Source organism: Danio aesculapii, chromosome 13, assembly GCF_903798145.1.
Source record: "Danio aesculapii chromosome 13, fDanAes4.1, whole genome shotgun sequence".
Taxonomy (NCBI): Eukaryota; Metazoa; Chordata; class Actinopteri; order Cypriniformes; family Danionidae; genus Danio; species Danio aesculapii.
In genome coordinates this window covers 4,447,210-4,460,504 of record NC_079447.1, presented here as the reverse complement: position 1 = coordinate 4,460,504, position 13,295 = coordinate 4,447,210, and the positions used below count along the sequence as shown (strand labels likewise).

At 36.5% G+C, this 13,295-nt stretch overlaps 1 protein-coding gene across 1 annotated transcript in view; it reads right to left on the bottom strand.

The window, feature by feature from the left end:
* fbxo11a (F-box protein 11a) overlaps positions 1-13,295 on the bottom strand; it is an 81,909-nt gene that overhangs the window by 14,076 nt on the left and 54,538 nt on the right. Inside the window, exons 10-13 of the mRNA XM_056471150.1 lie at positions 12,504-12,610; positions 12,287-12,424; positions 6,773-6,990; positions 179-359 (exon numbers count right to left, since the gene is read on the bottom strand). Of these exons, the coding sequence (XP_056327125.1) occupies positions 179-359; positions 6,773-6,990; positions 12,287-12,424; positions 12,504-12,610 (644 nt within the window). The remainder of the gene's footprint in view (positions 1-178; positions 360-6,772; positions 6,991-12,286; positions 12,425-12,503; positions 12,611-13,295) is intronic.

Sequence of the window (13,295 nt, the reverse complement as noted above, 5' to 3'; positions counted from 1 at the left end):
AGTGAGTAAGAAATGTTCTGTTTACTTGCATCTGATGTGACCCTTAACTAACATCAGAAAACAACAACATGAAAGCATTGGGAAATATTAGCCTGAAATCCCTGTCAAAGTCAACCTTTCACTTAATCTTTGGGCTGGCAGAATACAAGATAGTGAATGTTGGCTGTTTCCATCTCACCACATATATTCCTCCATGCTGTCCGTCGTGGATCTTGTTGTGCCGGACGATCGGGCAGCTGTTGGTCCGGATCTGGATTCCAGCTAATGCATTGCCATAAATGTCGTTCCCTTCAATGAGCCCTCGGCCATCACCGAAAATGTAAACACCGCCTTGGTTGCCATTAAATATGGCGTTACCCCTGTTAATGATCAGAGACGGGTGTTAGTCCACATGAACAGCGGAGCGCATTATTTATATACAGGGTGGATGAAAGAAACTAGCCTACAAATACTGCAAATATATTTCAGTGATGTTTAAACTAAGAAACTATTTTTCCATCATTATTTTTAATCACTTATTTCTTTTGTCTTTGACTTGATGAAAGCATATTATATTTTACTAGTTATTTTGCAAAATACTAGGCAAGTTAGGGTTATAAGTTTTATTTACAACAGATGTACAGATGTGATCTGTAGCTTATCAAATGTTTTTTTATTTAGTATTATAATTATTATATAATGTTATATTTTAGATAATATATATTATTATATAATGTATTATATTTTAATGTGTTACTAACTTTTAATAATATTGACATTAGCAATACTTGACCTTAATAATATCGGACCTGATTGACCATTCCAGCCAAACAAAAAAAAAACAAGACATTATCCAGAAGAAACATCATATATTATTATTTGATATCATATTGGCTATTTTCATAGCAAAAACATTTCATTAATAAATATTTCTCAGGAAAAAATATAATATGCAATACTGTGAACATATATACACTAGGTTCACGATTAATCGAAAAAAGATCACGATCACGATTCGACCCTACACACGATCTTAATTCAGCTTTTCTACGATTCCGCCAATTATATTTATAAGGTCAGAAGAGAAGCAAGGCAGTCGCACAGCAACATTGACACCTTCAAATGGCGTTAAAAGTGTCACATGCTGTATTTATAAGGTATAATTCACCCAAAATGTCATTTCTGTCTTCATGTAATGATGTATTCGCAGCCGCAAAATCACACGTGAGCTGACTGCCGGCTGTTTGTTTACTTCCGAGAATGTGCGCGTGCACGCCCAATAACACCTACTTTAGTGAACAGAAGCTGCATAGACTGTGAATAACAGGTAATAAAGTTGTAAATAAGGTTCAGTTTGTTGCACAGAGCTGTCGTTTGAGGGTCGTGCGGGAGGTTTGATTTGCATGTGTGTGTGTGTTTTTTATTACAGTTACAGCAGCCATGAGCCGCACTCGGAAGTGAAAGTGAAACCTGTGCGCACATCATTTAAATGATCATATGGCATTTTAGAGTGTTGTGCATGAAAATAAATGTTTACTGTGTCAGTATAACAACCCTAGCCTATATATAATGTTGAATATAATGCAAGAATTACAGATTACTAGATAATGACAAAATTCTAATTTTACCAGTGAAAACAAATGGTGTAATAATGTTATTAATGACAGATGACAAGCACAAGTCTTAAACATAATAAATCAACTTTATAATTATGAATAGTTATATTCTGATGTCATCATTTTACTGTGAATTAACAAACAGGACATATTAGCCGCGTTTCCACTATCGCGCCTAAAGCGAGCGAGCCAGGGCGAGCCAAGGCCAGTTGCGTTTCCACTATCACTTCCGGGGCGTAATCGGGCCAAAGCGGGGCTTCCTTGGGGCCAGCGTCCGGCCTTTTTCGGCCCGCCGAATACCTTGGGCCAAGGAGGGCCAACTGGGGCTTCGGGGCGGGGTTACGTACAAAGGTGGAGTTTTCCTGTCAGGTAAAGAGGAGACAAGATGCTTTCTTCCCTTACATTTGTTTTGCTATCGCGCTTGATCAACTCACTAAGAAAAATCTGTGTTCGAAGTAAATGCCACCGAACTCGAATGTCCTTATCCAGGGATCGCTGTCTGGCCTTACACCAACAGACCACAAACAGTAAAACAGCAATCGCTTCGGTGTTCTCCATCTTCCAGCTCTCGTAGTGATGCCAGGTTGTGTTTGTGGTTATAATTTGAGTTTTTTGTTCTCGCTGAAGTGGGCGGGTTGTGTGACGGGTTGTGTGACGTTTGATTCGGGGGACGTTCTGGGGGTGGTGTTTGCGTGACGCGCTGCGAGCAACTAGCCCGACAGTGGAAACGCGGCTATAGAAAGTCTGTTCAAGTCCACCATAATGACTGTACAAAATTTAGCATTTTAAGCAACAGTAGAGCTACACATAGGCCTAATATTATTATTGTTGTTTTACCATATGTTTGAGAATTAACAATAATAATAGGCTAATCATATTAACCTTTATTTTACATTTACAGAAATGTGAGAAAGAATCGTGATCTTGATTTTAAGCAAAAAAAAATCGTGATTCACATTTTTGCCAGAATTGTGCAGCCCTGATATACACTGTGTACATATTCTTCATGAGCTTATTCTACATTCCTACACTACTACCTTAATAACCATTACAGTTTTTTACAGACGCTTGGACACATTTCTTAATACTTAGAGGTCACTTTTGCAAAACTCTTCACACAATTCTCCTAACAGACTTTCAGCTTGGCAAAGCAGTTCATTTCACATTCAAAATGCAGTACACCTACCAAAACACTTGATTCAGGTCTCAAATAAACTCATTCTTCCAGAACATTAGCAAAGGTGGACAGTCCACAATCACACTATCACCCACAAAACAATGAGCTAAAAACACCAACAACATGTAGCATTACACTGTTTTCTAGTGTAAAACAAGGACACATCTCTGTTTATAACTGCACTATATGTTACTGGAATGAATCAGACATGCTGCAGAATTCCTCAATATTTCATGTTGTTTATTTATTTTTTTCCACTGAGTAATTCCAAAATACAAGAATCTGTCTACACACCATCCACTGATTCAGATACAATAATTATGCTAATCTGGCTGGGTAAACAGCATTTTTAGATGTGAAATATGTCTCAATCAAATATTGCTGTTGAATTCTGCTGTCTTATTCAGTTCTGCATGATGTTATTGTGTTGAACATAGGTTTAACAGTTTTGAAAACAGTATGTAAGCATGTGCACAATGTCCTGTACGTACACAGATTTTCAGCAGTTGTTGTGTCTGAGTGAGAAAAGAATTGGTGAAATTTGACAGATGCAGTCATTGAAGACATTTTGTGCCAAAACACTGAGAATTGATCCTCAGTTTAGCCCACAGAGACTTCTGTTGTGTTCACTGTGTCAAGAGTTCTGCAAAAGTGACCTGAGTATTGAGAAATGTGTCCTGGCGTCTGTAAAAAAAACTGTAATAAGCAGCACATTATGAGTTTGAGCTATTAGTCAGAGTTAATAGTTTGTGTGTGTGTATATATATATATATATATATATATATATATATATATATATATATATATATATATATATATATATATATATATATATATATATTCACTGAATCAAGTTGAGAATTGACTCAAGAATCAAATAGAGAGTTTGTGAATCAGGGTGTACTCACACTAGGTACAGTTGACCCTTCGCTAAGCCCCGCCCTCGTGAGTTACTGTTGTTATGCCTGTCAAGCTTTCAGGCCTGGCACATCTATTACAATATATATGCGCCAGTTTCAGACATTGCCAGGGATATAACTAGTCATTTATGGCGAATATGAGATATCCGATAGCCAGACAAAAAAAAAAGGACTGGTACGCATTACTGGGGTATATCCACAACATAATACACAACTGATTAGAAAATAATTTCATCAAAATTGAAGCTAGGTTAGGCTAGCCGCCTCATTCGCTGACCATTTAACAGCTCAGTTCATGCACAGCAGGAGAGATGAAATTTAAAAATGATCTAATAATAACAACTTAAACACTGATTTCTCTTTTAGCCAAAAAGCCTGATAGATTAATGTTGTGCAATGAAATATAGCACTAATAACCGTCGAGGAAACCCGCATGGACAGTGCTTCTACATAATACATTCATAGAAAGAACAGCCAGAAAGGGGAAATTGATGGATTGTGCTGAATATAAGCATCATTGAGCCATAATAATGTACAGTAGCTATAACTGTCAGTATGTTTGAGTGCTTTTTATACCGTTTCTATTAGAGGTGTGAACCTATACTGGTCTCACAGTTCGGTTACGATCATCATGCCATCGATTCGGTTCAATTCGATATTTCAGTGCATCACAGTGCATTGACGATGCTTTCCATACACAGTGTTGTATTTTGGGGGGTGGCTATAACAAGCTGTTTGTATAAACACACACACACGGACATACAGCACCACACGGTCTCTCATTCACACACATACACAAACATAGACAGCACCAAACAAACACGCGCATTTACACACACGCCACACGCGCTTGCTCGCTCGCTCGATCGGAAGCGATATTGCGAGACCGCCCACTCCTTTTTAAATTACACCAGAGTTAACGACCGCTGCCGCGCTTTATTCGGAAATTTATTCCCGCGCCACATAAAATCTGTTCGGGACAATGCACAGGTACAGCCGAGTACCCGTACCCGAATGCATACAGCCGAGAGGAAAAGAAAGGGGATGAAAAGTCATGCAAGCAGCCGAGAGGAAGAGTCATGCCAGCAGGGGAAATGGGCCACAGTGCGAGAGAGAAATGGAGCTCACTTTCATTCCCTCAATGGCAGTGAAATAGGGGCTTCTGCTGTAAGTGCCAGTGAAAGACTTTCCAGAAAACACACACACAGCGAAATTTTTAAGTAGTTAGCGTCTGTAGTGTTGTAAACACCCGAGCTCGCCTCCCTCGTGACAGCGCATATGAGATAAATGACGTCAGTACATAATAACCGGTTATGATTATTACTGAACCGATACCGAATTGTCCGCGTCTGCATCACGGTGCACCGAAGAATCAATTAATTTTGACACCCCTAGTTTCTATTCTAATTTGCAGTTGAGTGAAAAAATGCATAAACTGAAATGCAAATCAAAGTATAAATAGCAGAAGTGAACAAATAGATTTCCCTACCAGCAAATATTAATCAGACACCAAATATAAAAGCAGACACTAACCCACTATAACATCGTCACCAATGACTAAATCTCTAAAAGACGGACAAAAACATTGGTGAACTGTAGCTCTGACATGGACATGAGGGTTATAAATGACTGAAAAACAGCTGCGGGTGAAGTTTATTGATCGCAAGTGCTCAGTTTATGATCACATCTCTGTTTTGTTCTGCTGATATGTAATTTTAAATATTCGTAGCTTGAAACAGATGTAAATAGGATTACTGTTAGTATGACTACTAATACGAGGGCTTAAACGGAGCAGTGCTCATAATATCGAGCGGAATAAAAGAAAAAGACAGCTGGGAAACATAACCTGCTTTGTATTTTTGTAGGAAACGCAGTTTAGATCTGTTTAGGGTAAGAGGTGTGTGAGTTATTGCTGTCTATCATTGAATGTGGCAGGAATATCGAAAACAAAACCAACTTAACCCCACTCTTTCAGCTCCCCTCACAGAGCTTGATCCACGCTGGCATTTCTCCCCTTGGGTTTTAGATTTTGGAAAGGAAGGAAAATTCTACCACCCCGTCCAAACCTTTAGGATACCGGGTGTCAAATTTGCACAAGCACAACACTTTGGCTTGTTTCCCCTCGCTCGAAAGTATGACAGACCTCCTGCGTGTAGCTACGGTTGCTGAGCCACGATTTGTGTGTGGCGGTTTTCGGGTGTGGCTTAGCGAAGGGTCAGTTGCTTTGAACTATACCAAAGCATGATTGTCCCCCTCCCCTCTCCCCACACGGCCTGCACTCACACTACAATTTGCCTTCCGAGCTCAAGCACACTTACGTCATCGATGATACGACTGTTCGGCCTTACATATTTTGTTCAATTCATTTTATAATAAAAATATATTGATTACGAGGCTCGAGAAGACGCTAATAACATTAACATCAGTCATTATCCATATATATGGTTCGGCCCTGCCTAGATCGTGATTTGTGTGTCCTGAACATGTGTGGGTCTGCAGCTGGATATTATGAGTTCAGTTTAACAGAAGAGAAGCTCTTTCGCTCAGCACAGTGGACATTGTTTTGGTCATTTCGTTTTTTTTGGGATGCAGTGACACACAGTCAAATATTTTGCTGAACAGATCCACAACTTCTGACGCTCATAAATGATCATGAAAGTCCTCGTGCTGCAGGTATTGGGAGGTTTGCTGAAGGTGCAACTGACGTGCAGTGAGGGGTTTGTATCTATAATAAATTATGACAGTTTTAATAATCCATATGAATTAATAAATCCATATGAAACAGTCCCTTACAAGTGACGTCTCATCTTCAGTTTAGGGCTCAGGTGTGTTTTGCACTCACACTACAAGCGAACAGCGCTAAAGCCCAACTGAACCTCACTTTGGCACACCTCTTCCAACAGGGCCAGGGCCGGCCAACTGAACCACGGCTGGGCCCGATTCAGAGCACTCACACTTATCAAACGAACCAGAAAACACGCTCGGGCACGGTTCGTATAGCCTCGTGTGAGTACACCCTCAGAATCTAATCCAAATCAGTCATCTATTATCTAGCAATGTGTTATATGTCAGACTCTGACCTGATCGTGGGGTCGCTGTTTGAGGTAATCCAAACTCCTGCAAAGTTGTTTGCATAGATCTTGTTCTCGATGAACTGTCCTCGGCCCTTCTCGTGCACATAGATGCCGCCCGTCTGTCCGTGGTGGATCTCACAGCGCACTACCGTTGGGTTCGCATACGCCTTCACCTCGAAACCTGCTATCCGGTTCCTGTGGATGTTGCAGCTCTCAAAGTAGCCCTGTAGGGGGAGACGGAGACAAATCAAACATGAATATTATTAGCTGCTCAGAACGACATGCTACTAACACTTCCAAATATACACTCCCAGTCAAAAGTCATTAAGATTAAAACAATTTAAAATCATTATAATAATTAAATAAAACTATTGGAGAATACTGTTCTGCTCACCAAGGCTGCATTAATTTGAACAGAAATACTGTAAAATCCATAAAAATGTGAAATATTATTACAATTTAAAATAACTGGTTTTATGTTGAATGTAATTTAAAATTAAATTTATTCCTGTTATTTTATGATGAATTTTCTGCATTATTATTCCAGTCTTTAGTGTCACATTAATAAAAATAAACACTGATGATATACAATAAAAGCTGCAGCTCTCACAGTATGCCTGCAGAGGGAGACAGAGACACACCAAACATTAATATTATTCATTCATTCGATTTCCTTCGGCTTAGTCCCTTATTTATCAGGGGTCGCCACAGCGGAATGAACCGCCAACTTATCCAGCACATGTTTTACATAGAGGATGCCCTTCCAGCCGCAACCCAGTACTGGGAAACATTAATATTACATTATTGTTGTTATTACTATTAGCTGCTCGGAATGACATACTACTAACACTCCCAAACATACACTCCCAGTCAATCATTTGGGATCATTAAGATTAAAATAAATAAATACATTTGAGAATACTATTCTGCTTACCAAGGCTACATTGATTTCAATAGAAAAACTGTAAAAGCATACAATTGTGAAATATTATTACAATTTAAATGAACTGATTTTCTTTTTCTAATGTGCTTTAAAATAGAATGTATTTCCTCTTTTTTATAATGAATTTTCAGCATCATTATTCCAGATAATATTAAAGCTCATAGTCCATAATTTTAATAAATACTTTTAAAACAAAAAATCATTTTTAAAACTTATTTATTAGAAATTAAAGCTTAAATGAAAATACAAATATTAGAACAAATACTCAAAGATGATTTTATTTTCATTACTTGCAAAGGAAAGTTTTGATTGTTTGACTTAACTGACCAAAACTACTAAATTACAACAGAACTGAAAATAAATAACTACTTAAAACAGTATCCACAAATTTCTAGAAAGGAAAACATACAAAATAAAATAAAAAGTTCCATTAATTAACATTAGTTAATGCATTAATGATGAATAATAAGAATAAAAAACGAATTAATAAAAACAGAAAAACGTGAAAAAAAAAAAAAAAGAAAAAAAAAAAAGAGTATATCGATAATTTAATTTAAATTTTTTACATTTTAAATTGATAAAAATATGACATAAAACATAAAATAGGATCATAAAACCCTTTGAAATTGATTAAGATTTAACCTTAATTTGAAGCAGTAAAACACTGAGTTGCCATTGTGTATGACGTGCTACATAAATAAACTAGCCTTAATTTACATTAATGGACAAAACTTTTGATTGTAAAAAAATATGACAGTTAAACATGCATTAGTGAAAATGTATTGATAAACAGTGCATTAGTAAATGCATAATGAAAAATATGAATAAATGCTTTAGATGTATCTTTAACTAATGTGGTTAACTAATAATAACAAATGAAACCTTGTAAATTATTTTTTTTCCCTAGTAAAAAAATTATAAATAATACTACAAAGGCATACTGATAAAGTTTAATAACACTGTTGCATTCTGAATGTCTATTATTAAGCAAAATCCCTGAGAGCATGCATTTTATTAGGTTCCACCAAACCCTATAAATGGGAGAGAGATAATCTTAAGTTTATTTCCATTTCAGCTTCTTTGGCTGTGTCATGGCAAAAAAAACAGACCAAGTTTACCACATTTTATAAATACCACTTTTCTATAGTTATATAAAAAAATCTAACAATTATAAGTCACCAAGAGCAATAAATAAAACACAAGGTAAAATACATAAATAATAATAAAGAAAATATATCAAATAAAATCTAAAACAAATTAAGGTTTACTTTTGATAAAAAAAATTTACAATTTTAGAAGGATTCACATTTAAAAACATTTCATTTAAAGTGTGTCCAGATAAAAATTGTACAATTTAAGAAGGATTCACCTTCAATTTTTATCTGGACACACTTTAAATGAAATGTTTTTGTTGTCTGATAACATTAAAAACAGGGTATTCCACAACAATATGTTTAGACTATAAATGGACTTTGGTTCCACCTATATTGTTCCATCTGATGATTACATTTTTAAGACCTCTGAAATAGGGCTGCACGATAACAGAAAAAATGATAATCACGATTATTTTGCTCAAACTGTTCATCGTGATTAATAATGATGATTATTCCTTTTTAATATAATATAATATAATATAATATAACATAATATAATATAATATAATATATACATATTCTTATTAAACTTCACAGCCACAAATATAAAAAAAACACAACTTGTAATAAAACTGGGTGGGGATTAGATACTTAGATTAAGAATCGGATTCTTGTTATATAATTTAAATTTCGATTCGTCTTGTCCAATTCCTGCATGCACTTTTTCCCACTCGCTACTCTGCCAAGAACCTCGCCGCTGGAGAGCACCTTCAATAATAATCTAAACATTTGTTTAGAAATGGACCGCAAAATGTGCTCAAAAGTGTGGCTACATGTGGTGAAGAACGATGGCAAAGTGTAATTATTGTAATAAACTAATAGTTATAAAGCAAGGACCAAAGCAAGGACCAACATGACAAAGCGTCCTTGGTTGGTTCACATACAACATCGAATTAAAAGAAAAGTCTTAGGTTTATTGTGCATACCGGGTGCAAGCAACCAGAGTTGTGCATTTTAGTTGAAATTTTTGAGTAGTTCAGTGTTAGTTTTTATTTAAATATCTTGAGGGGAAACTAATTAGAGCAATCTCTCCGCCTCATTCATAAACAGAGGGACGCGCTGCTGAAGCACGCAGGAGAGACGGCTTTACACTCCATCATTCATAACCTTAGCTTTTGTATTGGAGTCAAAAGAATATATATATATATATATTAACAGTCCCGATATGTTTAATCTTTTTCTTTTGCAAAATTCCTGTCATTTTTTTTTCTGTAAATTAGATTTTTATTTTTTAATTGCGATTGTATTTTGATGATTTTCTGCATGGTTTCCTCCACGTTTTGCATTCGGGTTTCATTTTCTTCAATGTGATCCTCTGCGTGGCTGAGTCATTGATTAGTCTTGTTTAATTCAGTTTTGATTTCATCCAACTGGCGGTTGCTGTCCTTCTGAAAGCCTTGAATTTCCTCCAGGATTCGTTCCAGATTGATCTGCGCGTTTGTCAGGGTTACTAGTCGGTTGACGATTAGCATTGTGTTGCTCTGCTAATGCATGTGTTCCAGCGGAGCCTACTTGTTGTCTGCCTTCAATTTCTACGAGTTCTGTGTTGGTTTTTCTACTCTTTTCTCTCATTTCCATTGTTGTCCCACTATTATCGATTATTTTGAAACAGTTTGGGGTATTTCTCAAGTTTAAGTGGGGTTATTAATATCTTCATCGGAGGAGACGGCTGCCATTCCCTCACTCGCCGGAACCGGAAGCCGTAAATTAGATTTTTAAATCTGCTTGATTCTTTTAAAACCGAAAGCAGCGCCCGTAAATTGGTGTTTTTCCATATACACCTTTGTGAATGTTTTATTTTATGTGTATGAAAGTCTTTAATGTGCTTTTCAATAATATATTCTATTCAAAGCAGCACTCAGACATGGATTTATCCTCGAAAACATGGCATAAGAGCAATGCATGTGTTAAATGATCGCGCGATCAATTCCTGATCCTTTGCATAAAGTTTTTAATCAAAAGACTGGTCATTTAATTACTTTCAATGAGCAATAATAAATAAAACACTGTAAATAAAATTATTTAATAATAAATAAACAAAATATTTGTTAAATGAATGTTATTTTAAAAAGCATATATACCTATTAAAACTGTAAAACAGTATCATGGCCTTATCGGAAATAAAGGAAATTAGTTTATTATTTAATGCATAAAATAGGCTAGTCTTATTATACAGTGAGTTTAATTGATCTGAAACTTTTAATTACATTTGCCTTGTAAATAATAAAAGTTGCATCAGATTGATGAAAACAATCTGCAACCTAGACACAATCACATCATGCTTGTAATGCGGTACAATCCGTAAACTCCCCTCATTAAAATAACGGCTTGGCCTTAATACTGTAAAATCGCGACGATATTTAATTATTGATCATGGGCCACAAATATTGTGATAATAATAGGATTAATCGTGCAGCCCTACTCTGAACCCTGATTTAAGACATTAGCCGCGTTTCCACTATCGCGCCTAAAGCGAGCGAGCCAGGGCGAGCCAAGGCCAGTCGCGTTTCCACTATCACTTCCGGGGCGTAATCGGGCCAAAGCGGGGCTTCCTTGGGGCCAACGTCCGGCCTTTTTCGGCCCACCGAATACCTTGGGCCAAGGAGGGCCAACTGGGGCGGGGTTACGTACAAAGGCGGAGTTTTCCTGTCAGGTAAAGAGGAGACAAGATGCTTTCTTCCCTTACATTTGTTTTGCTATCGCGCTTGATCAACTCACTAAGAAGAAGAAAAAATGGATAGCAGACAGTACTGGTCAGTTGAGGACACCAGGGCTCTTCTGAACATTTGGGCCGAGGAAAATGCCGCCAAACTCGAATGTCCTTATCCAGGGATCGCTGTCTGGCCTTACACCAACAGACTTCGGTGTTCTCCATCTTCCAGCTCTCGTAGTGATGCCAGGTTGTGTTTGTGGTTATAATTTGAGTTTTTTGTTCCCGCTGAAGTGGGCGGGTTGTGTGACGTTTGATTCGGGGGACGTTCTGGGGGCGGTGTTTGCGTGACGCGCTGCGAGCAACTAGCCCGACAGTGGAAACGCGACATGATTTCGGCCTCATTTCTCAACCTCCCGGGCTATTGGCCCGGCCTGGCCCGATTAAAGCCCTGGCTCGCACTGGCCCGATAGTGGAAATGCGGCTATTTAAGACTAATTAAGGCCTTATTTTATACTACAGCATTTAAGACTCCATTTAAGGATCTGCAGACACCCTGATAACATTAAAAAATATGAATAAATGCTTTAGATGCATCTTTAACTAATGTGGTTAAATAATAATAACAAATGAAACCTTGCTGTAAATTCTAAATATTAATGACTACAATTAACTACAATGGCATACTGGTAATATAAAATAACAGTTGCATTCTGAATATCCCTCATGACTGTGTCTGTGATAGTCTGCTTGGAGACTGAGAGTGTTTTTACCATGCCGTGGTCAAATGTGAACACCCCGACGTCTCTACCGTGATGGATGTGGTTGCGTCTGATGATGGGATTACCGTGGTTTTTCACCCAGATGCCAGCGAGTGCATTATTAGAGATCTCGTTGTCCTCATAAATGCCCTGCAGAGGGAACAGAGAGATGAGTGATTCTTCTGCTGCTCATCTGAAGGTTTATAATGCAGGAGTGTGTTCAGATTACCTGCGCGTGGTCTGTGATGTAGAGACCCACGTTCTCACAGTCACTGATGTTACAGTGTTTGATGGTAGGCGACGCTCCCTGACCGCTCACACACACTGCAGAGCCCACTGAAAGAACACAAACACACAACAGTGTGAACAACAAACACTACAGTAATCCACAACCTCAAAACACACATGACTGGTGTGCACAAATTACAGGAGTACTATGCATTAAAACAGGGCACTGTTTTCTTGATTTCTTGAATTACAAATAATGTCATCTAGCATATATATAATAAAGCAATATAAAAAAAGAACATTTAAAATGAAATATATTAAAGTTAAATATATTTTAAAATATTTTAAATACATTTTTAATAAATGATTTAAATGCATAAAATATATAAAAATGTAAAAAAAAACTCCCTCAATTTGAATTTTTCTGTATTCTTTTACATATTTTTAATACAAAATAATGTCTAAATATTTAAAAACATAAAACTTATAGCAATTTATTAAAACAATATATACATTTTCAACATAAAAAATATTTTAAATATATAAAATATTAAACGTATCACTTCATTTATTTTTAATCCAGTGTAAAATAAATACAATTAAAAAACAATTAAATAAGTAATAAATTACTTTGTAATACATTTATTTTCATTTTTTTAATTAATTATTTATTTATTTTATTGTATTTTTACACATAATTTTGATGTAGCTGTTTTCATTTTTCTGGATTGCATTTTAATTGTTCAATTCCATTTTAGTGATTAAACAGTGTCCAATCAATTAAATGTAAAAA